Source organism: Carya illinoinensis, chromosome 5 (assembly GCF_018687715.1).
Source record: "Carya illinoinensis cultivar Pawnee chromosome 5, C.illinoinensisPawnee_v1, whole genome shotgun sequence".
Classification (NCBI taxonomy): domain Eukaryota; kingdom Viridiplantae; phylum Streptophyta; class Magnoliopsida; order Fagales; family Juglandaceae; genus Carya; species Carya illinoinensis.
The window spans coordinates 13,925,717-13,952,721 of record NC_056756.1 but is presented as its reverse complement, the minus strand read 5'-3'; the positions used below and the strand labels follow the sequence as shown (position 1 = coordinate 13,952,721).

Below are 27,005 nucleotides of genomic sequence, written 5' to 3'. Positions count from 1 at the left end.
GACTTTGCCTCCTCATTTTTCTCTGCAATTATTTCTGAACCATTTCCATTATAAAATTTACATGATTCGAATCATTTCAAAATACTTTCATATTTTAAAGAATCGTTTCGACTGTAGTACTAGTCTGACTTTTAGGCCAACCTTTTTCTTTTTGAGCGTCCCTGTGATAGCAACATTTGTTTGAATTTGTTTTGTTTGAGAAGTTAATTAGTGCTACAATACATAACTGACCCACAGATAAACTACAAAAAATCAAAGCTAGCTGTCCTTCACGACCTAACATAATTATATTACCTCGTAAACATTCTTAATAAGTTAATATATGACACACAATAAGTTAATCCACTAAAAAGCATGAGCTTTTCATGAGGAACTTATTGGTGACTACATATATATAATTCAAGCATACCTGCATTACAAAAGGTAAATAACCAAACATAACTTCATCGTTGTCACATACATCAAGAAGTGGCAAATTAGCTATAGAGATCAATACAGCAAGTTGATCATGTACCTTTATTGGAGGCCGATCGACCAAAATAAACATACGGTACATTGAGTAACAAAAACGGACGTTTATGTAAAACCATGCAAGCAACTTGAAGAGTACCTAGAATTTTAACTGGGTCTCACGAAACTTTTCTTCGGTAATACGGTCTAGTTTTTCTACCATCTCAGCAGTCAAGTAATTCGTATAATCTCCAACCTTGCCTCGTCGAAAAAACGCCTCATTTGGCTCTCCAGATGACAATTTTTCACTTTTATTCACCTCCAAAGTGCTCAGATTATCAAAACTACACAGGCTTAAAATATCATTGACCACACCTTTCGCCTCTTCTTCCGGAGTAAAAGGGCACCCTAAAAACTCAGCCACCTTCCTCAACTCATAAGTGGGTTGCTCTTTCATTTTTTCATACTTCAAGAAATGAACTTTTTGAGGATTTTCTATGCTTTCCTTCCAAAAGCTTGAGACATAATCCCAATAGGGTCCATACAAAGTCACTCCCTTACAAAATTTATCAAAAGCCTCTTCAAGCGGATTGGTTCCCCTTAATTTCAACTTATTTGTGAAATGCCAAAGTGACACAAAGGTGTCTTTTGGGTTCCTGCATAAATATACTATTTTGCAATTCGAGACTTTTGCGGATGTCGGTAGCGAATTATAAGATAAATGAGTCGAAAAAAGCCTTGGAGAGACAAAGGATGTGAGGTCTGGAACCTGGTTTTCAATGTACAGATCAATCTCCAAGTAGGGCACAAGAGCATGAGGGTTGCTTGTGAGTAGAGGATGTTTTTGGAGGTCCGGATAGTATATATTAATTAAGTGGTAAATTACGAATTGTATATTAGTTGGGAGTATTGTTATACGTTACACCATAATCTCACTTGTATCTTATTTTATATGATATGGTTGATTGATGATAAAGAAACATGTAATAAATAATTAGTTAATGAAAATAAATATATCATATCTTACTTAATAAGATATAAATAAGATGATAATATAGTAATATTTGACAGTGTCATTATTCTTACGAATATACGGATCGATATTCTTGACGAAATGGTTTTTTTTGTTTTTCTTAAATACTTGACAAAAAGTTGAGGCATGCATCTACAGAAGCCCCACATGCATGCGAGCCTGGAGTTGGAGACACATTTATCCCTGTATAGGGTGTCACTACAAACCAGCGATCCTGTGTGTCTCGAGAAGTGTATTTGTTTTTTTATATTTATTTATTTATTTAGAATATCATTAAAAAAATATTAAAAAAATAAAACAATCAGAAAGCGAATACGTCGGACCATATCATTTTCCATAATATATAATGATCAATAATGCAAGTCCAACGTCCTTGATCGACAAAATCTCGTGCAACCACTACTGAGGGCCCATATCTATATAAATTTTTAATTAATTAAGATCCATGCGATTTCTCTTTAGCAACTTTTGACTATATCTTTTTCTTTTTTATTTTTTCTTTTTTTAAAAAAGTTGACTATATCTCATCTTGATTGGCCCAAAGGGACCATCATGAGATTATTGCTATCGCATCTTCTACCGTCACTTCAAAGGAAACGTATAAAGCACGACTACTCGTTCAGTGTCACATGAATAATGCTATATTGCGTCCCGAATGCTACTGACCGTGGATTCAGTTTTTTTTATTTAATAATTAAAAAAATATTTCTGTTATGAACTCAATAAAAATGAGAGAGTTTTAAAAGATTGAGAGAGAGTGAGAAAAGAGATTCTCTTATTAATTTGTATCTCATATAACATCGATATACCCATATATATAGAGTTACAAAAGAGACTATATTTTTTACGACTAGTACTATGCGTTTGACGGCTAACTAAATGTGATCATACTTCAAGATAGTTTATAACACTTCCCCTTTGGATGACCATATTTAAAGAATATGCCTCGTTAAAACATTGCCTAAGAAAAACCCTGTGAGAAAAAACCAATGGCGAAGGAAAAAGAGTACAGTATTCATGTATATCGCCGAATGATTTTAGGATTGCCTCATTAAAACCTTGCAAAAGAAAACCCAGTGGGATAAAACCTTAGCGAAGGAAAAAGAGTACAATCAGTACAAGTCTTCAAGACATTACTTTCCCTGAAAAGTATATGATAACAGATCTTCAAATCTCCGCATTCCAATGTTCTGCACAATTTTCTTAAATGTTGCAGTTGGTAATACTTTTGTGAATAAATCTACCAGATTATCACTTGATCGTATTTGCTTGACTTTAATTTCACCTTTCTCTTGAAGTTCATAAGTATAAAAGAATTTAGGTGAAATATGTTTGGTTCTATCACCTATGATATATCCTTCTCTAATTTGAGTAATACAAGCAGCATTATCTTCGTATAAAGTTGTTGGACTATCATTAATCACTGGAAGACCACACTTTTCTTGAATATGTTGGATCATTGATCTTAGCCAAATGCATTCTCGACTTGCTTCATGAATTGCAATGATCTCTGAGTGATTTGAAGAGGTAGCAGATAATGTTTGTTTGACAGATCTCCATGATATAGCAGAATTTCCATAAGTAAATACATATCCAGTTTGAGATCTACCTCTGTGTGGATCTGAAAGATAACATGCATCTGCATATCCAACTAATTGTGGACTTGAACCATGTTGATAAAATAATCACAACTGGATCTTTCTGCTCATCACTACTCTTCTGGAGTTGTGCTCTTCTGGAGTTCTTGTAAATAACACAGTTAGTGGAGAATTCATCAACATTAAACCGCTAACCTCCTTTTTCAATAAAAACGGTGGCCAGCCTTTTTAGATCAGACAAGCACCGCGGATTTTCAACTCTTCTATAGGTGTCAGGCGTGCTGTCAGGCGCCGCAAAGCTATGAAGCTATATTTCGTCTCTTTTTTCTTGCTTCACGAAAGATGTTGTATCATAATTTTCTCTATAAAAGAGATATTTAGCTCATCTTCATTCGCATCTCATCTTCTTCATTTTTCTATAATCATACTGCATTTTTACTCTGCAATCTCTTTCTGCATTCTTATCCTGCAATCTCTTTCTGCAATGGCTCAGCAATCTTCTCAGGGTCAATATATGAGGTACTCTGCACCTCGTTCATCAGCTGTTCCTGCTTCTACCACAGGTGCTATCATGCAATATAATGATCTGACTCATAAGTCAGATAATGAAGCTATTTATGAGCTTGTGAGTCTCGGTACCCGATACTCATCATCCATTATCGCATTTTCTCAGCGACTGCAATCTAGAACTTGTGGAGTTGACAAACTCCACGAGAATATTGCTATCCTTCAGCGACTTCTTCTGGAGTCCAACATGAAGATAGGTGCAATAAAGCAAGAGAATAAGAATTTAAAATCCTTATTTAAATCTTCTTTTCGATTGCCCACCCCTTTAGATAAGGATGTCATACAGATTCTTGAAGAATAAGAGCGTTTGAAGAATGAGGTAAAGTGCCTCAAATTTCTGTAATTTTTTCTTCAAGATAATAAAATAATATTTCACAAATATTCATATTTGTGTATCTATCATCTGGTAGATATTCTGTGTGCTCCCTTTTATTTCTTCTTTAATAATGCACACTTCTTATCAAATCCATAATATGAATCTGAAATACTAATTGTATTTAAAAGATGGTATTTCAGAATTAATAATATCATCCATCTTCCCCTTGAAGCTGCAAGGGTTTCAGATTTATATTTCAAATATGTGCAGTTTTCATGAGCTCTTCTGGAGCCTCAATGACATTTAAATCATTTATATAAACTGCAATAATAGATTGTTTCCATTTACGTTTGGATTGCTTTAGATCATATAAGGATCTTTGAAACTTGATAGAATACATATTTCCAGATGTATTCATATTAGAAGCATCAGACATTTTCTATCCTTCAGGGATTTTCATATATATATCATGATCCAATGATCCATATAAATATGCAGTTAATTATGAATATCCAAACTCTCGGTAACTTTCAAGCTAATAAAAATCTCAATATGATTTCAACCACTTTAAAATCATATCAATATTGTTTCTTCGAGAAACTAACTTGTGATTTCTATATCACATTTTCATATTAAAAGTTTCAGGCTTTTTATATCATGTATAAATATCCACTGATATTTAACAAAAATCACATCTTCAGGTGTTTGGACTTCAAGTCTATATTTATCACATTTTACTTAGTGATATCAATTCTACAGGAATTGAGAAACTGACTCCTGATTTATATATCACATTTTTATTTCCTTTCTATAAATACCCACTGACATTCAACAAGCATCACCTTTTTAGGTGTTTGAACTATAAGTTCCGATGCATCATATTTTACTAGTGAATCAATTCTGCAGAAATTGTTTCTTTCAAATTTGGCCAATATTATACGTCGTATTCTTCGACGGTTCTTGATTCACTTTCATCATTACTTCTGGTAATGTCAATTGCCATCTCATATGGAAATACGTTGTCGACAACGATTTTATTTATATCCATAATTTCTCCAATATTCATGAAATGTATCGAGATCTCGTTATTTTCAGGTACCTGTCCCTCTTCAAGGGAAGACATTTTCATGAAAAACCTTTTCAGGAGGCACTCTTCAAGAGTTTATATAGGAGAATTTTATACAGAGAATTTAGATGGACTTTATTGCTTGTTTTGTGGGTATGGCCTCTTCAGGAGCACCAAATTATTTGTGTCTTTCTCTTTTGAGATGCTCTATCTTTTATATCAATACGTTTCACATGCCTTTAGACATGTCTTTAGACTGCTGAATTTCTTAATTGTCCTACAAGGACTTCAATCCTCGCTGGGATTTTAGCAGTTAGAATATGAGACATTTTTATCTTATTGCATCCAAAATTTAATTATCATCTGAACTTCTGGTTCACATATGATAATTAAGATAACGTCGAATAATTTCATCTTATTTGTTTCAAGCAAATTTTTTTTTCTTTCTACTTCTGGTGGTAAGACTTTATAGTAAAAGAATCTTCTGGTTCTTTTATGGACGTCCATATGAAAATCATTCGACTTATCGTAATTGATTTTGGATTATCAAGATAACCATGAAAAGATACAAATATTTTGAATCATATTACCTTTTGATGCATCATAATATTTGATTCAATAATTTGTATAATATCATCTCAAAGAGAAAGCTTACAGCTTTTCCAATACGAGATTCTGGCCCGAAAAGATATTCATTATCACGTCCAATCTCTTAGTTTCTTTGAATGAAACGCATAATTCTTTTCACTTCAGGGAATAGAATTATATAAATTTATTATCATTCACTTCAGGGAATGATGTAGATCTAGTAAGACGTGATTAATGATTCTTATCAAAAGCTCATTATTTTGCTCAGTCACTGAAAGACCAGATATAAATTTAGAATATATTGTGAACGTTTGCATTTCATATTGCTACTTTAGGAGCACATTCGAGACGTTCATTCAAATATATATTCTTTCCACAATTTCAATTATGCAACTTCAGGTGCATAAATCATAATGAGCTTTTAGTACAAGTATCAATCATTTAAACTATGAGATACTCAAAAGCTGTTATTGATTTAGGGCGATCCTTCAGGGATGCTCCATTTCCATTCTCAGATAAATTATATCATCAATAAATAAAACTTGTATCTAAACTATGTAAATAAACATAGAATTTATCAAGTAATAATAATGAATATAATCATAAATATTCACCTCATCAATAATATATTAAAAACTTACTTAAAGTTGAAGATCAATAACTTCAGAATCATCAGAACCATACACACGCAGCGTACTGAATGATTCCTCACAGCCCCTCTTCCTTGTTGATCAGTCTGTCTCCATGCTTTCTATCTTAATACAAAATTTTATTTATAAACAAATAATCAAATAAGATAAAGAAAGCATACAGTAGCAGGCTGCAGGAGTGTAGGCGGGCAGCAACCATCATAGGGCCAAAAAGTCCACCCACCAACCTATTATATTTATTTTATTTTATTGTAAAGATAGTTGGTCGGCTCATCTTATCAATGTAATGGACCCCTACTAAACATGTGAAGACAAAAATAGTAGCATCGATCTATGAATTATGAATCTACTATAGTTTTCTTTCTTTGACTAGTTAGCATGCTATGTTTAAATAATATTTTGCAATACTGTTACTGTCTTCCACGGATTTCCGGTTTTGATGGCTCGGGAGAGAGAAAATTTGTTCATGTATTTTAGGCTCTTCCAGCTTACGCTTCTTTGATGGGTATCAAGGCTGTGATTCTTACGTGATACTGATTCAACTCGAAAATCAGCTCCCCTTTTCCTCGACGGATTTCGGATCGGTGCTCATAGATCTTGAATCGATCACCATGGATAGCATCAAATCTGCGCCTGTGATTTGTACACAGAGCTACGGATAGAAAGACAAGAGCTTCCTGCGGTGGGTCACTGGTGGGGGTCTGGTGGTGTTTGGGTTGAAGAGAGTATTAAGAGCAAAATACACGGAAGACATAGAAGAAGAGAGAGAAAAATTCAATCGTCAATCCCCTCGGAGAGTTCGCCAAAATCAGAGATGGCTTTCACAGAGAGAGAGAGAGAGGAAAGAGAAGAGGGAGCAAGACAGAGAGAGACGGAGAGTAATCGTGCTGATAACATGTTATGAACTCAATGAAAAGGAGAGAGTTTCAAAAGATTGAGAGAGAGCGAGAGAAGAGATTCTCTTATTAATCTGTGTCTCATATAACATCAATATACCCATATATATAGGATTACAAAAGAGACTATGTTTTTGACGACCAGTACTATGCGTTTGACGGCTAACTAAATGTGGTCATACAATTCAAGATAGTTTATAACAATTTCTTAATAATATTATGAATTTGAAAACTATGATCAGTTGCAAGGTCTGAGGTTGTCATATGAGTGATCCGGTGGGTCCTCTTCCACTGGAAGTGTGGTAGCCATTGTGCGTGTGAAATATTCATTTGCGTACATAGCCATTGATGGTTGACCTGTGCTATTATCGGTGGCGGAACCAGGAATGTTTTTTAAGGAGCCAAACTTTTTAATATGCGATACATTGAAATTTAAAAATTATAAAAATATAAATATATATAAAATTAAATCTTGATAATTTATAATATACATGTAAAAATAAAATTTAAAAAAAAAACATTTTAATATATGTTTCAGGTTTTTGACAATATATAATGTTTCATGAAATAATATTCATATATTATTATTTTTATAATGAAATATTTAAAATTTATTTACTTCGTAGAAACTATCAAATGATTATTTAGAATGTCATTTTTCATTCTAATATATATGTAAGCTAGTTTATTAAGTTTTATGTAAACTCTAGATATGTTCATATCACATTAAGCATATAATATTATAATAGATACCTTAAATAAGATTTTTCTTACTCAATGAAGTCTACAGGATAAAATCCCTCAACTATTTTCCATATAAATCACCAATCTTAAATGATTTTTCTTATATTTTTACTTTGAATTCCAAATTAAAAAGCCTAATATTGTATAACAAAAAACTTTAGGATCCATATTAGTAAATTTATTATTTCTCCTAAACTTAGTTTTGATTGAATTTTGATGAGACCACATTCTTTAAAATAAATAATATATAGAAATTATATAAAATTTTGAGACTATAGGAAAAAAATTGAAAAGACATTTCTAAGTATATTAAAATTTTATAGAATATATAAGGATTATCAATTTTTTTTTTTTTGGCCATTTTCTATATTTATAAAATATATAAATAAAAATTAAGGTATTTTGATTTTTCAAACAAAAATTTGGGGGAGCCATGGCCCCCTCTTAGGTGCATGTGGTTCCGCCATTGGCTATTACGCTCCAGCAAACTGTGCCAAGGTATAAGGCTAAGTTTGGTGCAAAAATCAAAAGAATAGAATGACCAAATGGTTTTGTTAAAAAATCAAGAAGTTGTAAAGAAGCTAAGATATGCCTAGTATGAAGTAGACCAAGAGTCACAAGCGCATTTATGAATGTAGTGGTAGCCAATCTCAATGTACCTGATTTGAGCATAAAAAACATAATTAATTGTTAAATAAAGAGCACTGAAGTTATCACGAAGTAAGAGCAGCAAAGATGAGAGTGATCGAATGCCAAGATCACAAAGTAAGAACGAGATTCAAGTTATCTCAACAATAGTATGAGTCATTGCTATGTACTCAACCTTAGAGGTTCATATGGAAATTGTATGTTGCATTTTGGTAGACCAGGAAATGTAGTTGCTACTGAGAAAAACTCAATATCTTGTTGTGGAACATTTAGCAAAAGAGCAAGTTGTTCAATCTGTATTTGAAAATGCATAATGATCAAGTGTAGAATGGGAACTGAAATAAAGACAAAGGTCAACGATACCTTTTAAACATCTAAGAATGCATTTGACCATTGTATGATCGGCTTCCGTACGCGAGTGCATAAGTTGAGATACAAAGTTAACACCATAGGAGAGGAAGGAGTAAGTAAGGGTATGATATTGAAGCAGACCAATTATACTAGGATGGTGGGTTGGGTCAAAGAAAGGTGTCTGTGAAGTAAGTCCTTTAGTTTTGGGCATAATGCGAGTACCCATGTGTTTATAGTCACGCATTTGATCACGTTCTAAAATATTGAGACCGTATTTGGTTTGTAACAAGTGAATCCCATTGGAGGTCGGGGTGATTTGAATGCCAAGAAAATAGTGAAGGGGCCAAGATCTTTCATGAAAAATTGATTGCGAAGAGTTGAAATAAATTCTTAAAGATAAATAGAGGGTGGAACACTTAATAAATATAATCAAAATTAAGTAATAAAATAAGAGAACCATGGACAAATAAGAAGATAAGAATCATTAATACTACAAATAAAGCCATAAGTGAATAAAATACTGCTAAACTTATCAAAACACGCAAGTGGTTCATAAAGACCTTTATTTAAATTGCAAACACGAGAAGAATGAGTTTGGTGAATAAAACTTAGAGGTTGTTCCATGAAGACAAATTTGTGAAGATCACAATGAAGAAAGACATTATTCACGTCTAATTGATGAACACTCTAGCAGTCGATTAAATCAAAAGTATTGACAATCTGAATTATGCTTGATTTGATAACCAGAGAAAAGGTTCCATGGTAGTCAATGCCATTTATCTTATGAAAACTTTTAGCAACTAAATAAGCTTTCAGACAATCAATGTGCCATTAATTTTGAGTTTGGTTTGAAAAAATTAAAAAAATTATTTTAACTTTGAGATGCTTAATCCAATGTAGATTAATATTTCTATTGATTTTGATTTTAGCCAAAGCTTTAGTTTTAGTTAAATTTTAGACTTGGCAATGCCATTGCCAACGCTCTTATACACTCTCAGATTATATCTAGCAATACTAATATAAGAATATGTTAAACAAATTAATATTCTAACATGTACGTGTACATATCCATTTCATTTACATTCTTTGTTCCTGCATACCATGTTATATATTCTTTTAAATTCTGTAATATTACATTCTTTGGACAGGGGAGGGAAGCTTTATTTTCTCTTCTAGCAAATCCTGGTCTTGTACACTTTGGACAGAACTCTATCCAATATTCCGACAGAAACTGGGCTAGAAACATGAGGTTTGAAGGTATTAATTATAGAACTGTAATTATAAATGGTGCCAAGTAATCTGTTATACGTGTACATGCAGCTGCTCAAACCATGAAAGGAAACTCGAACTATTTCTTGCTAAGACCTCAACCATATCCCTCAATCACAGTCTCAGTACTTGATCTATCAAAGATATAGACGACACATGATCAAGAGCATATCAAGATTCAAGATGTAGACTTTGTGCTGTAATCAATAATACCTAGGTGGCTGTACATAATCTGTTGCATATAACATTCTTGCCTACTATTGTGCATATATAGTTCCAGTTATGAACAATATATACAACACTGGTATATATGATCATCGAACCATACCATACACGCACTCGATCCTACTTACTCCAGAGCAGAGAAAACATGAAGAACTGGATCAGCAGGATAAGGGGATCTTCTTGTGGAATATCCGGCTGTGTTTTATCCATTCAGATGATCATTTTGGGATCAACTTAGTATAAAATTTACATGATATATTCGAATCGTTTCAAACTACATTTATATTTTAAATAATAAAAGTTGTACGTACAGTCACTTTTATATATTTTTTTGTGCATTTTATTAATGTGATTAATTACATATTAAAAATTAATACAACTAATCACATCAGTAAAATATATAGAAAGGACCCAAGTGATTTTGCGTAGCATTCCTCTTCTTTGAGAAATTAATTTGTACTACAACATAACTGACCCACAGGTAAACTACAAAACATCAAAGCTCGCTGTCCCTCACCTAACAATGCACTAACCCCATATATATATATATATATATATATACACTATAGGACGATATTTTATTGTTTGCAAATAATTATAATATTTCCTCGTAAACATTCTTAATAAGTTAATATATGACAGACAATCCACTAAAAAGCATGAGCTTTTCATGAGGAACTTATTGGTGACTACATATATATAATTCAAGCATACTGGCCTGCATTACAAAAGGTAAATAACCAAACATAACTTCATCGTTGTCACATACATCAAGAAGTGGCTAATTAGCTATAGAGATCAATACAGCAAGTTGATCATGTACCTTTATTGGAGGCCGATCGACCAAAATAAACATACGGTACATTGAGTAACAAAAACGGACGTTTATGTAAAACCATGCATGCAACTTGAAGATCAGTAGTACCTAGAATTTTAACTGGGTCTCACGAAACTTTTCTTCAGTAATACGGTCTAGTTTTTCTACCATCTCAGCAGTCAAGTAATTCGTATAATCTCCAACCTTGCCTCGTCGAAAAAACGCCTCAGTTGGATGTCCAGTTAACAATTTTCCACTTTTATTCACCTCCAAAGTGCTCAGATTATCAAAACTACACAGGCTTAAAATATCATTGACCACACCTTTCGCCTCTTCTTCCGGAGTAAAAGGGCACCCTAAAAACTCAGCCACCTTCCTCAACTCATAAGTGGGTTGCTCTTTCATTTTTTCATACTTCAAGAAAAGAACTTTTTGAGGATTTTCTATGCTTTCCTTCCAAAAGCTTAAGACATGATCCCAATAGGGTCCATACAAACTCACTCCCCTACAAAATTTATCAAAAGCCTCTTCAAGCGAATTGGTTCCCTTTAATTTCAACTTATTTGTGAAATGCCAAAGTGACACAAAGGTGTCTTTTGGGTTCCTGCATAAATACACTATTTTGCAGTTTGAGACTTTTGCGGATGTCGCTAGCGAATTATAAGATAAATGAGTTGAAAAAAGCCTTGGAGAGACAAAGGATGTGAGGTCTGGAACCTGGTTTTCAACGTACAGTTCAGACTCCAAGCAGGGCACAAGAACATGAGGGTTGTTTGTGAGTAGAGGATGTTTTTGGAGGTCCGGATATCTCACCCGGTTTAAAAGCGAGTACAAAATCGCCTTCAACCAAGTGGTGCCGGCTTTGGGAGTGGTCACGAGGATAATATCAGTATCCCGAGCCTCGAAGTATTTCTGGAATGCTAGAACTCCAGGCATGTAACTAGGTATGATCCAAAAACCTTGGTACAGGTGGAGGTGATTTGCAACCCAGCCTTCTTCTGTAGGCAGAGAGGATATGATGTCCCTGCATTCTTGGGTCAAATCATTTTCCTGCAAATACTTGGGAAGAGGAGAGGGAGGAGGAGATTGATGTGTATGCATGGTGGTGGCCGAAACTGAGAAGGTTGGTAGGATTGAATTCTGAAACTTGTTTTTCTGGCCAATACAGCTTGTATGTATAAAGCACGGGCTTGCCCTAGCCCTGCCTGATTGCACTTCCATCAAATTTCTTATAATTTAATTAAAAATAGTATTTTGATCAAAATTATATAATAAACTTCAAATGATAGCGAATCCGGTCTTTGGGCACCGATGTGAATTGCTCTAAGGAAAAGCAGACAACAACAAGACACTTTAACTTTTGAGGCATGCGCTATGCAAGGAAAGCGTCATTAATAAGATCATTTTTTTAACCAAAAAATGGTCAGTGCGTCAATCACTCAAGTTAAGATCATCTACAGTAACCCGACATGCATGCAGGCCACGTTTACAGCCAGCGACCTTTGTCTCCAGAAGTGTATTTTACTTTTTTATATTTATTTATTTTTTAGATATTTTTATTCATAATATTATTAAAAAATTTACTTAATTATTAAATAAAAAATTTACTAAATAGAAAACAGTCAGAACGCATTATTGAGACAACACGTCGGACCATATATATCATTTTCCAACTTAATATAAAATCTGGGAATAATGCTTTTCAGGGACAAAAGGGTAGTAGGTCATCTACCACTCCAACTGCTACTCCAACTGCTAATGATCAATAATGCAAGTCCAACCTGTATGGGCAAAATCTCGTGCAACCACCAGAGGGCGGCCATATCCATATAAACTTTTAATTAATTAAGATCCATGCGATTTCTCTTTAGCAACTTTTGACTATATCTTTTTCTTTTTTATTTAAAAATAAAAGAAATTGACTACATCTCATCTCGATTGGCCCAAAGGGACCATCATGAGATTATTGCTATCGCATCTTCTACCGTCACCGAAAATACAAAGAAAACATATGAAGCAGGACTACTCGTTCATTGTCATACGAATAATGCTATGCGTCCCGAATCCTACTAACAATGGATTCAATTCTTTTTATTTAATAGTTAAGGAAATATTTTTTAATAATATTATCAATTTGGGAATCATCAGTAGCAAGGTCTGAAGTTGTCATATGAGTGATAGGTAGGATCACAATAACAAAATCCTCCAAACATTAAGGAGAAGCTGTGAAGGGGGCTAGCCTCAGAAAATCCAAAATATCATGAACAGAGAGACAAAATGGGAGTTGAAGTCCCATTAGAAATATGCTTGTATATAGGGCAACCTATTTGGCAAAGTTTCCGAATCGATAGCACCACGAGGCGCCCCAGGCACTTCCAAAGCTACGGAATCTGGGAACCCGAACAAATTTCTCACAAATCCATGTCTGCCTGAAAAGTAGTTGCAGATCAATGATGCCCTTTGAAATCATTCTGACAATGTGGATATGCACTCCCAAACTTGTTGGGAGAACCTTGGGGATGAGAAGATCGTGAACCGCGAGAGCCAAAACGAGAAGTATTATGGTGTTACGCTGCTTTTAGTATTGGAAAAGACTTGAACCACTTCGAGGGGGTTCTCCTCCAACAATTAGAATTTACTGGAATTTTCGATACCTCTCTTCATTGCTCAAGGAACTTAAATACAATAGTTATGCAATACCATCACAGACTCCATCGGCCCACGTCCAGACCCACTAACATCAGTACAACTTAACAACCCACTTAATAACTGACACAACAATATAACTGACAACAATTAACAACTGAAAAATGACAATTAATGGCTAAAGACTCGGTCTACGGACTCAATTAACAACCAGACTCCAAGTAATTAATTAAATAACACAAACAAAATAAACACAGCCCATAACATAAACAATTACGCCCAGACTCCAACCTAAATCCAACCAGGCCTTAACCCACAAAGGGCCAGTAACAATTCCCCTTCCCTCAAAAAACCTTGCCTGCAAGGTTGGGAAAGTCTTCTTTCAGCTTCTCACGTTCAACCCAAGATGCCTCTTCGTGCCCTAGACCTCTCCATTTAACCAAACACTCAGTCACCGCCACATTCTTCTTTTTCTTCATTCTGCGTTGTAACACTTCCTCCGGCTCTACGTGAGGCACCCCATCTGAATTTACTGGCGGAAGAGTGGGGCATAGCTTATGATGTTGGCCCAATTTTTTCTTGAGGCGCGATACATAGAACACTGGGTGAACCATTGCTGTTGGTGGAAGTTCTAGTCGGTAAGCCACCATTCCCACTCGTTCAACCACCTGGTACGGTCCAAAAAATCGTGGCGACAACTTCAAGTTCCTTCTTTGCACCACAGAATGTTGCTTGTAAGGTTGAAGTTTAAGTACACCCAATCCTCGATCTCGAACTGTCGTTCTGTTCTTTTTTAATCAGCAAATTTCTTCATTCGATCTTGTGCAATCTGTAGGTTCCCCTTCAAAATACACAGCAAGGTGTCTCGGTTCCTCAACAAGTCGTCCACTGCCTACACTGAAGCTATTCTAGAGGTATAAGGGAGTAATTTTGGTGGTGAATATCCATAAACTACCTCAAATGGGGATAATTTAGTAGAACTATGAATATTAGTATTGTAGCACCACTCAGCTAGTGGAAACCACTTCACCCACTCCCTTGGTTTATCACCCACATAGCACCTCAAATACTATTCTAAACATTTGTTTACAATCTCAGTCTGACCATCCGTTTGCGGGTGGTAGGCTGAACTCAGCTTAATCTCTGTTCCGTGTATTTGGAAAAGCTCCTTCCAAAATGCACTTGTGAATGTAGGGTCTCGGCCCAATATTATTGACTTTGGCATGCCATGTAATTTAAAAACATGGGTAATAAAAACCTGTGCAATTTTTGCTGCAGTATATGGGTGAGAAATAGGAAGGAAATGAGCATACTTAGAGAGCCTGTCCACCACCACATAAATCACATTACACCCATTAGAAGTAGGTAACCCTTCAACGAAATCCATAGATATATCAGTCCAAACCTTTTCGGGTATTGGAAGGGGCTGAAGAAGCCCTGCTGGGTGTATATTTTCTGTTTTACTACGCTGGCAAACTTCACATTTTCGGATAAATTTCTTGATATCCCCTTTCATTCCCTTCCAATAAAATTCTGCTCAAGCTCGCTGCATAGTTTTGTGAAAACCAGAATGACCAGCCAAGGGACTGTTGTGCACTAGCTGCATAATTTGTTCTTTTATTGGTAATGAATTACCAATATATAGTCGACCTTTATAGAACAATAGCCCTTCCTTCTTGCTATATTTCTGCAAATTTAGCAACCCTTTGTCATAATCTTCCATCAACTATGGTATATTAGGATCTGAAGCATAGGATCCCTTTAGTGAATTTTGCCAACTGTCTGTAGGAGTTGAGATGGCCAACAGCTCAGCTCTATTTTCTTCATCCATTCTTGACAAAGCATCAGCAACTACATTCTCTTTCCCCTTTTTGTACTCCACAATGAATTCATACCCCCAATAACTTAGTCAGCCACCTCTGTTGAAAAGGAGTGCCCACCTTCTGTTCTAGCAAATGCTCAAGACTTTGATGATCTGTTTGTACGTGAAATTTTTGCCTCAGCACATAGGGCCTCCATTTTTTACTGCTAGCACTAGTGCCATCAATTCCTTTTCATATGTAGAGAGCTGTAGTGCATTGCCTTGAATTGTCTGGCTCATAAATGCAATTGGTCTGCCCTGTTGCATGAGAACAGCCCCAACTCCACACCCCGAAGCATCACATTGGATAATAAAGGGCTTAGTAAAGTCAGGTAACACCAAAACAAGGGGATTAGTGACAACTTTTTTTAATTTTAAGAATGCTTCTCTAGCTGAATCTGTCCAGGAAAAAGAGTTTTTCTTGAGGAGGACTGTTAAGGGAGCAGCTATAGTACCGTATCCTTGAATGAATTTCCTATAATAGCCCGTTAACCCCAAGAAACCTCGTAATGATTTAATGTTTTTAGGAAAGGGCCAATTTATCATGGACTCAATTTTCTTAGGATCGGCTTTAACTCCTTCCTTTCAAATCAAGTGACCAAGGTACTCGACTTCCGAGCACCCAAAGCTGCACTTAGATTTATTTGCAAAGAGTTGGTGATGTTGCAAAATTTGTAGGACAATTTTGACATGTTTGAGATGTTCCCCTAAGGTTTTGCTATATATAAGTATATCATCAAAGAAAACTAGGATAAACTTCCTTAGATATAGCTTGAAAATGTCATTCATGAGGCTTTGGAAGGTAGATGGGGCATTGGTGAGCCCAAAAGGCATTACCAGAAATTCATAATGCCCTTCGTAGGTCCTAAAGGCCGTTTTAGGAATATCTTGAGGATTGACCCTAATTTGGTGGTAACCCGATCTTAGGTCTAATTTGCTGAAAATTGTTGTCCCGTGGAGTTTATCTAAGAGTTCATCGACTACGGGAATGGGGAATTTAACCTTAATAGTCTCTTTATTTAGTGCTCGGTAGTCTACACACATCCTCCAACTCCCATCATGTTTCCTAACCAAAATGACGGGCGATGAAAAAGGACTTTGGCTAGGTCTAATGATTCATGAAGATAACATCTCTTGGACCAGTTTTTCTATTTCATTTTTTTGAAAGTAAGGATACCTATAGGGTCCCATACATACTGGTTTTGTGTTGGGTAGTAGGTTAATGTGGTGATCTTGAGCCCTTAGGGGTGGTAAGCCTTTTGGTTCATCGAAAATATTTTGGAAGTCATCTATGAGTTGTTTGAGATTGGGTTCGATTTCTATGGAAGATAGAGAAGGGTTCATTGAGGTAATAAGCTGGATCACTACTCCTTTTTTTTCCTATTTAGTAACGTTTTCCAACTTTTTCCCTTCTATCCAAGTGAGTTCTGAGGGTGTCATACCTTGTAATAACTGTGGCTGTTTTTGGATCTCAAATTTCATCAACAGTTTGGAGAAATCCCATAGTATAGGTCCTAAAGTACTGAGCCATTTAACCCCGAGGACTGCATCACAACCACCCAATGTTAGCACATAAAATTCAGTAGTAAAGGAGTTACCTTGCATGTGTAGTGGCACCATTTCACATCTTCCTTGGCTGAGAAGGGTGTCACCATTTGCCACCTGCACTGTTAAACCTTTAGTGGCCTGTGTCGGCAGCCTAGCTCTTTGGGCAACAGATGGATCCAAGAAGTTATGAGTGCTTCCTGTATCTATCAATATTACCACCTTGCATCCATGTATCAGCCCCATTACCCTCATGGTTTTTGGGCTAGGAGATCCCACCAATGCATGTATAGATATTCCTGGCTCTATCTCCACTATCTCGGGTTCATTAGTAGTCTTTATTCCGTCGTTGTCCCCTCCATTGTTTGACTTCCCCTGCACTACATCTTCATCATCACTAGAGTCCTCGCATTCCATGACAAATAGTCTTGCTGCTTTGCACATGTGTCTCGGTCCCCACTTTTCATCACAATTATAGCATAGTCCCTTGTCTCTACGTTCCTTCATCTGTGAAGGTGTTAACCTTTGAACTGGAATTGTATTCCTTTTTTCTTGGGCTGCTGGTAAGCTGAGTGTGGGTTTAGGTGGCCCTAGACCCAATCGGTTAGCCCTCCGAAAGGCTGCAACATTCTCCTCCTGCATTTTAGCGAAACCAAAAGCAGCTGTGAGAGTTTGAGGGTTAAGCATCCTTACCATGAACCTTATATCTTCTCTCAAACCTGTTAAGAAGCAACTGAGCTTATATGGCTCAGCAAGACCCCTTAACTGATTTGATAGAATTTTGAATTGGGTTTTGTAAGCTTCAACAGTTGTGGTTTGCTTCAACTTCATCATAGCTTCCATGGGGTCATCATAGGTTGTTGGGCCAAACCTAGTATGTAATGACCTTACAAAGCCATCCCAGCTAGCTATACCTCCAAAGGATTCCAAATCCTGGAACCAAGTGAATGCCTTTCCTTCCATGTGGAAGGATGCCAATAATACTCTATGAAGGGGATTAGTCTGATGATATGTAAAAAATTGATTGGCCCGATAGACCCAACCGTGAGGATCATCCCCATCAAACTTTGGAAAATCTAAACGGATAGCATGGGTTTGTATACCTCCCTGCTCCTCATACCGGGTGTTAGTCATTTGAGAGTTACTAACATTTTCTTCCCTCTTATCCAGGTTCTTTACAATTGCTTCTACACTCAAGGCTACGGTCTGCAATTGCTGCGCCAATCCGTCCACAGCCCGTTGCATGCTTTCTTGATTCTGTTGATACATATCCTGTGTATGTCTCATAGTGGTGATTGCATCAGCTAATTGGGAATAACGAGTTCCAGTACCCTCTACCATGGGCCCCAACCTGGCTCGTATACCACTGTTACGCTGCTTTTAGTACTGGAAAAGACTTGAACCACTTCGAGGGGGTTCTCCTCCAACAATTAGAATTTATTGGAATTTTCGATACCTCTCTTCATTGCTCAAGGAACTTAAATACAATAGTTATGCAATACCATAACAAACTCCATCGGCCCACATCCAGACCCACTAACATCAGTACAACTTAACAACCCACTTAATAATTGACACAACAATTAACAACTGAAAAATGACAATTAATGGCTAAAGACTCGGTCTACGGACTCAATTAACAACCAGACTCCAAGTAATTAATTAAATAAGACAAACAAAATAACCACAGCCCATAATATAAACAATTACGCCCAGACTCCAGCCTAAATCCAACCAGGCCTTAACCCACAAAGGGCCCGTAACATATGGGGAGCCATTGGCGATGGGAGGAATGAAAGTTGAAAGAGAGATCTAGAAAAAGGAAGATTAAGAGGAAGAATCAGCAATAAGAGATAAAGACAAAAGAGTGAGAAGAGATAAAGACAAAAGAGTGAGAAGAAATAAAGAAAAAAGAGTTTAAACAAGGAACAACGACGGTTGAGTAACTCCCATCAAGAAAGTAATAGGTGTCAATAAAATAAAGGAGAAACGAGCAAACCTCACGGTCCGTAATGCATGAAAGAACATGGATGGTAAGCCCGCACACGCCACCCCAAACATGCGAATATGTCATCAAGAAGGTGATTATGAGTGGGAAGAAACGAAAGAAAAATCATTGAAACAACACGTTCGGTTTGAAATAAAAATTTTGAATTTTAAAATGAAATATTAAAATATTATTATTATTTTAAGATTTAAAAAAGTTAAAAAAAGTTAAATTATTTATTATATTTTATATAAAAATTTAAATAATAAGATAATAATTTTAAATTTGAGATGAGAATTTCACGTGGTCAAACCGAACGTAAATAAAGTGAAAAATTTTCATTACACCAAATTATGGGGTAACTATTGGACCCAGAATTCCCCAAGAGAATTGGGCTGCACCGCAAGAACCAAAAGCCTGTGGGCTTGAAAATCATGAGCCTGACGAATAGGTTTATTTACAACTTATAAACAACTTTAAATATAATAATATTTTTTTATTATATTCAAACAAATCTAATCATCAATAAAGTCAAAATAAAATTTAAAATAATATAATTCTACTACAGAGTTGTATACAAATTGTTAATAAAAAGTAAATTTATCATTTTTCAACCCAAAAATAGTCGTCGTTAATGAAACTTTAATGATGTAATAGACACCAGGGAAGTCAATAATCTCCAACATGACGCTCGCCCACAGTAACCTCCCGACACATTAATGTCTCCAATGCATTGATCTCTTATAAACAGAATCAAAGTCCTAATAATTCGCATTCCAGGAAGAATCATCGAAAATCATGTCGGAAAGCTAGCCCAACCAAATGGAGACATTTTGCCCGTATAAATAAAGTTTGAGGTACGCACAACAAGGACTGACTTAGACTAGAAATTCTAAACAGTCATTCATACATTTCAATATCATTAACTTAGGCATCGGAGCTATGCAGGGATATGAAACACGACCACAACGATATGCTTTGAAAGGTAAGCCGAAGGGAGAAGAAGCATAGCTGCAGGAAATTACATGCTTCAAAGGAAGTACAGCCTGCTAGCTATGCTAGGTACCTTAACTAATCTGGGCCTGCAAACAGAAGTGGGCTCTCTAGAGACACCCACCTGGACTCGTAGTGCTAGCTAGATATACAATTTAAGTAATGTAACATAACCACTACTGTGCATGCAGGGTTGTGGGCCTAACGGCATGCACTCTTTGAGGCCTGATGCTAATTATAAGGCGGCTATACATTTATAATTTTACTGTTTATATGTCAGCTTCTTTACTTAACATTTGTTGCACCATTAAAATGTTAAAAAATTAAAAATATTAACCATTTTTTTTTTATGCATTAGCCGCTATATAAATATATATAAAAAATTTTATATATCATATTGTAATATATTTATTATTATTAAATAATTATTTATTATATATTTTTTTATTATTAAATAATAATAAATATATCATATTATATATAATAAAATATAAATAATATAATAATATGATATAGATCATTAGTCGGTATGATATCGATGTTGATAGGATTGAAAAAAACAACTAGAAAACAATATTTTTAATCTTTCGGTGACTACCTGATCTGATCGCTGTCAAATTTTCAATCTTTCGGTGACTAACTGATCTGATCGCTGTCAAATATTAATGGACAGCCAGCTGGATTGGAGCCCGGCCATGAAAAGTCTTCCACATGGACGTGACTCGAAGAAAGAAGAAAGAGGCCGAGGCCTACTCCGATCGAGAACACAAGAAGATGAAAAGCCAATACCTGGCTTACGCGATGGTAGCTTTTCGTTCTCTTTCATTTTAATGTTTTCAATTACGTGTTACTTATGGTTCCAATAGATGACGTTATGTAACTCTCTAATTTCGTCGTAATGCATTCCGTAAGCCCCATCATAAATTCATAATGAATGGGTCATCATGTAACACATAGAATTAAGTAAGTACGAGTAATGATACATTTACTATTCTTTTTTACAATTTTGATACAACCATGTGTTAAACTGAAGGTATTTATTATATAAAGTGATTTTACTTTTATTATAAGTAATTGTTTTATAAAATATGTATCACATATATATATATGTACATGTGTGTGTGTGAAACCGTATTAATTAAGGAGGATGATGGATTAATGGGATCATCATCTACATATATGCATGATCGATCGTGCGAATGAGATGTGCCAATGTCTGTTAGTTTGCCTTTCTTTTTCAAATTTATGGACCAACTTTTGAAACGCAAACCTGTCCAGATAGCTCGAGTGGTACTATTCGATCGATTGAAACATTTCAGATAATGACGTGATTACATTACCAATTAAGTTTATCTCTTAATAAGAGGGATTTTATATATATATATATATATATATAGTCAATCTTCAAAGAACCTCTTTCATACAATATCAATCTGTCCAATTCAAAGAAAAAACCTTTTCCACATAATATTAATTTAACTCTTTTTTATATTATATGTTTATGTGATCGATGATCATTCAATTCTAAAAGTCAGTGAAATTGTAAATTATAATTTATGATCGATTCATTTATAATCTATTTTCATGACTTAAGTTCATAGACTTGACTTTATATAATTCTAAATCTCATTTTCAAGATCAGTAGTATTAATTAATTAATTATCAATCAATCTTACGTCACGATAAGTAAAAAGTTTATTTGTGGTCAGTTATCCATTTTAAAAATGATAATTTTTTTTATTAAAATGAGCTCATTTCCATCGTCATATATATTCAGTTTTTTCTTTTTCTTTTTCTTTTTTTTTTTTGGCAATGGTTTAATCTCTCCATAACCATACTGAACCAAAAGTGCATGTGAAGAGACCAAAAAAGAAGAAGAAGAAAAGAACGCAAGCATCAGAGTTTATGAGCATAATGATCACCAGGGGTATTTTATGTGAGAAAATGTTAGTTATGTATACCCATATGGTTAAGTTTTGAAGAGAAAGATTTTACTTGTAAATATATATATAGTGAAGTACACATGCGTTTGGTGTAAGGAGATTATTTTATACGAAACGCATTCCTTGATCATGATCATGTCATGATCCATGATGAATATATATATACATATATATATGTATATATATACATACATACATATGTGTATATATATAAAGGAATTAGCATGCATGCATTACCAGCACAAATTTGATTGACATGATCTTATAAATAGCACCTACAGCTCATTTCTTGCATATATATAGTTTCTCAACATTCCTTGAGAGTTAAGATCAGTAGAAGTCAACAACAATCCAAGGGGCAGATATCCCTCATATTCATGATCATTAACAATGTCCATCCATCAAATCAACATGTTTTAATTATAATTGATTTTAATGCTACATGTTGGACGTAGACAGCATTTCTTTGGGGACACTCTTTATCAGGCCGATCGATGATCATGTTATCTTCTTCTTGCATGCAGTAGAATCCAAATCTATAAAACCAACATGGACAAAGCTAGGAGTTGATGAAGTTAATTTGATTGATCCCACCATATATACTCCATCATTGGCCGACCAGGTATAAGATTTTGAGTTTGACACTTCGAAATAATTAGGGCACACTAATGAGCAGGCCGTTTTGTCCCCACACCCCTACCCTAAAAATGGCCTGAAAGTGAAGAAGGAATGTGTCTTGCATGGCTGCTTCTGCCAATATGGTATGGCTAGCTAGGGTTGAGTCGAGCAGATTAGTTAGAATATGAAACTAGTGCAATGACTGATCCCCGGCTCCAACATCCTTTTGTTTTTGTTGTTTGTTTGTTTGAATATGGAGCCTAGTGCATGCTTTTCCCGTTTTGGATCGACTCCCTAGCTATAATGCTCGCGGAGGCCTACATCGATTTGGTGGCTCTTCAAATGGTTGTTACTTTTAATTCAAATCATTTTACTATAATTCACAAATCATTTCACTATAATTCAAAAGCTATTTTAAAGTATAAGTGTCCAAACGAACTATATCATATATATATATATATATTTCAAAACAAATTATATAGGCGATCGATGATCTCCGAAAAACAAAACATTAAAAATAAAAAGACAGTTTAATTAGTTGAATGGGCCGGGCTAGCTTTATATACCATTTTTAGTAAATGATTTAAATTATCTTCATGATCAGGTAAGTAGTGATATGAACAGCGCGCGGTGGTCCGTAGGATGCTAAAGAAAAAGTTAGACATAGTTATCTTTTTATAATTAATCTTCTACGTGTCCAATTTAAACAAAATGATTAATTTGGATCTCTATATAAATATATATATATATATATATATATATATATATATATATAATCTGATCGATGATCAGAGATCAATTAATTAAACAAAAGGGTTGGGTTGGGATTGCCGTGCAAATGCCCCGGCCCTCGATCGGCCTCCTCCTTTGTCTTGCATGCTATCAATCTCGAATTAGGTCAAACGTGTTAACATGCAGACAGCTTTTTGCTAGCCAATTACATTAAAAACTTAATATTTATTAATTATATGCCGGTAAGATCATATAATAATTAGTTATTAAAATTAATTTGGGTGCAATATACAAATGAGTCGTGCCATGCAAACATGTCATGATCTGCTTTTTAATTAATTTATTTATTTTTTTCTATTCAAACGTGATCACGATGATCATGGCTGGATGCATGGGTCTATGTATCTTTAATACTTACTAGATTTTGATAGCCAATTAACAAAGTGGTTGGAATTGGACGTAGAAATCAAGGGTGAAAACCCATTGAACTCCGATATATTATTAATGATGCTGAGTTAAGTTGAAATTGTACGTAACAACTTAAATGGTATTTGGTGACTTGGCCGGGAAGAAGGATTATATTAGTACATATATTCTTACGTCTTACGTACGTTCATCATGTGATGGCATGCGCAATTACCTCAGCGTTGGGTAGTGCATTTTATTTATTTATTTATTTCATTTTTTTGTCCCTTTTTGGCTGTGGATATATACAAGGGAATCGCGAGAGTTCGTGTATTTTTTTACTCTTCATGGATATTGTATTAAAAGAAAGAAAATCATTTTGAATTTATGTCACCACACTGTTAGTGGAAGCTCGAAGTCAGATTAACAAATACATAAAATATTTAATTAAATAAAATATAGTGTAAAATCAGAATTCGAACTCAAAACCTATATTTTAATATTATATGAAATTATTATTTATCTTAAAAATTTAAATTGATAGAAATAAATAAATTTTATTATTTATTTTATATATTAATAACGTGTCACCAACTCTTTTAAAATATTTAAATATGTTTTATGTATATAAAATGCTATTTTATGATCATATATTATAGCTCTTCTGCGAAATTTGCCTAGAATTAAATAAGTTAAAAAAAATAAAAAATAAAAAAGTGGTATTATTGCACTGATGAGTAGTAGTGTAACATATTCCCACGGCATGCTTTCATTAGAAAAGGACGTTCTTGGATAACATGGGCATATTCTTAAGTAATAATGCGTGGATATATGGACTGATCAAAAGTAATGAACAGAGGATATTGGGATCGAATTAGCCTAGAGATTGAATATAAGATCATCTAATTATACGATTCAAATTTTGTAAATAATAATAATAATAATAAAAAGTTAGAATAAAATATAATATGAAAACCTCTTGGATGGTGCGTCGGAACAGGTTTTGTTCAAAACAATCTAGAATTTGAAAAACTACAATTCATCTAGACGGATATCGGGACCATTATATTATCAACGCGGGATGCAAATTCAAATTTAGTCTGATACCTGAATTTGTATCCAGATTTACACCTACTCATCGTTTCAAAAGAAAATGACGAGAATTTGAAATGTGTATACAAAAAGAACACCCACAATAATCGATCGAACATCGAATCTGCTGAACGAAAATGGTCCAAATGGAATACCAATATCGTTTAATTCGACCATTTCACAGACTAGTCTATTATGGTTTCAAAATGCCCCTTTGTTCTTTGAATTACTAGTACTATAATATGGGTGAGGCGGCAGAGCGCTGGGCTTACCGCCCAGTGTAAAGTTTTTTTTTTTTTATTTTTTTTTTTCATTTCACATTTTTTTAATCACTTTCTTAATCATTAAGTAAAAAAAAAATACACTAATACATTTAAAATTATTTTCTTAATCACTAAATAAAAAAAAAATTTTACCCAACGGTCAACCCGGGCTGTCAACCTCAGGCGGCAAAATAGTTTTTTCCCTATAATATTATTATGATTCTCACGTGCAGATGTAAAAAGTTCCCGGCCCCCTCATTTTTTGTTCTTTCGATTGCTGCAAAGGAGGTTTGTTTGAAGAATTATTAAGGTCAAAACTAGGGATACTGGTAATATGTTATACGATCTGTTAATCTAATACAAATACGACACGATAATAGCGGGTTAGAGTTTAGTTTTAACGGATTCAGGTCAAAATGGGTTGACCCGTTAAGACACGATTATTTAACGGGTTAATAACAGGTTAACCTGTTTTGATCCATTATGACACGTTAAGAAAGTTAAAATTACAATTATACCCTTCTACTCAAAAGTAAAATTGTTAGAATTTTAATTTCGATATTTTTATTGTTTAGATTGTAATTTTGGATTTGTAGTTAGTTTTATAATTTTTACAAATATTGTGATTTTAATATTTATAAAAAAATTATGCCAAATTTAATCAAGTCAAATAAGTTAATTTTAGGTCTATTCAACCCATTTACATAAACAGTTTGAAATGGATCGTATTATGTCGTGCTATCCTATTTAGTAATATTCACTAATGGATCAAAACGGATTGACACGACACGACACGTTATGTTAATGGATCGTGTTAGAATTTTTTAATACGATAAGTTTAACAAATTGACTTAGAGTTAACCTATATAATATAATATATTATTTTGACACGACACGAACACGCCCTGTTAACGCGATTTGATAATACTAATCAAACCAACCCAATTCTCGGCACACAGTCTGTTTTGCCCACGTCTGAGGCTATTTTGGCCTAAAAATATTTAGCAAAATAGATATTTATGCACCGAACTCGAGATGTCCCGACTCTTCTTCTATGCTCCAAATGGCCATTTCTTGTTCATTTGGAGCCATTTTTCAACCCTTCACATCCTTTATTGGAAAACTTATATCAGAAAGACGTGCTGTTCTCTCCAAAATTCAATGGAAATATTGGGTGGTAGCTGGGGAGATGGATAACAGAACAACAAAAAACTTTTAATATTTTAAACACATGTATGTCCAAATTGAAAGCTGACATCTTCATGAAAGTAGTCTTGATAAGCTTTCAAAAGGTATCTCATTTTTCTTCCATTTTCAGATTTTCTTGCACGAATAAAGTTCTGTGTATCTAAAGTTAGCTTTTTGGAAAAGAGGCATCTTCGGACTTCTTTCCATTGGCATGCATTCCTCCCACTTTAGGAATTGTCAATTTTTATATGACTTGTCTACATTAAAGCTCCGTTTTTTATAACAAATAAAGGATCCAAACAGTAACATTGCTTGGAAAGTGTTTCTAGAATGGAAAGAAAATATTTTTAACCTTTTTTTGCCCTTTCCTATCCCATCTATTGTCTGCCCAAAATGCAGATAACCATGAACCAAGGAAGGTTTGGGACTCTTCTCATTAGCAAACAGCAGAGAAATAATAAAAAATATATGTACAATATGTTGAATATATCGCAATCCAGCCGCCACGCGCGGG

General features: G+C 34.6%; 2 protein-coding genes across 2 annotated transcripts; both read right to left on the bottom strand.

Moving 5' to 3' along the window:
- Positions 1–346: 346 nt before the first annotated feature.
- Positions 347–1,345, bottom strand: LOC122311691 (cytosolic sulfotransferase 5-like; the record flags this gene model as incomplete). Its single annotated transcript, XM_043126329.1, has 1 exon — positions 347–1,345. A coding segment is annotated over one exon (735 nt), but the record flags the coding sequence as incomplete, so codon positions are not given.
- A 9,721-nt stretch (positions 1,346–11,066) lies between these two features.
- On the bottom strand, positions 11,067–12,456 carry LOC122309184 (cytosolic sulfotransferase 5-like). The gene has a single exon (XM_043122565.1). It carries the CDS (start codon positions 12,437–12,439, stop codon positions 11,327–11,329), a length of 1,113 nt encoding a protein of 370 aa, XP_042978499.1. The 5' UTR covers positions 12,440–12,456; the 3' UTR covers positions 11,067–11,326.
- Positions 12,457–27,005: the final 14,549 nt, after the last annotated feature.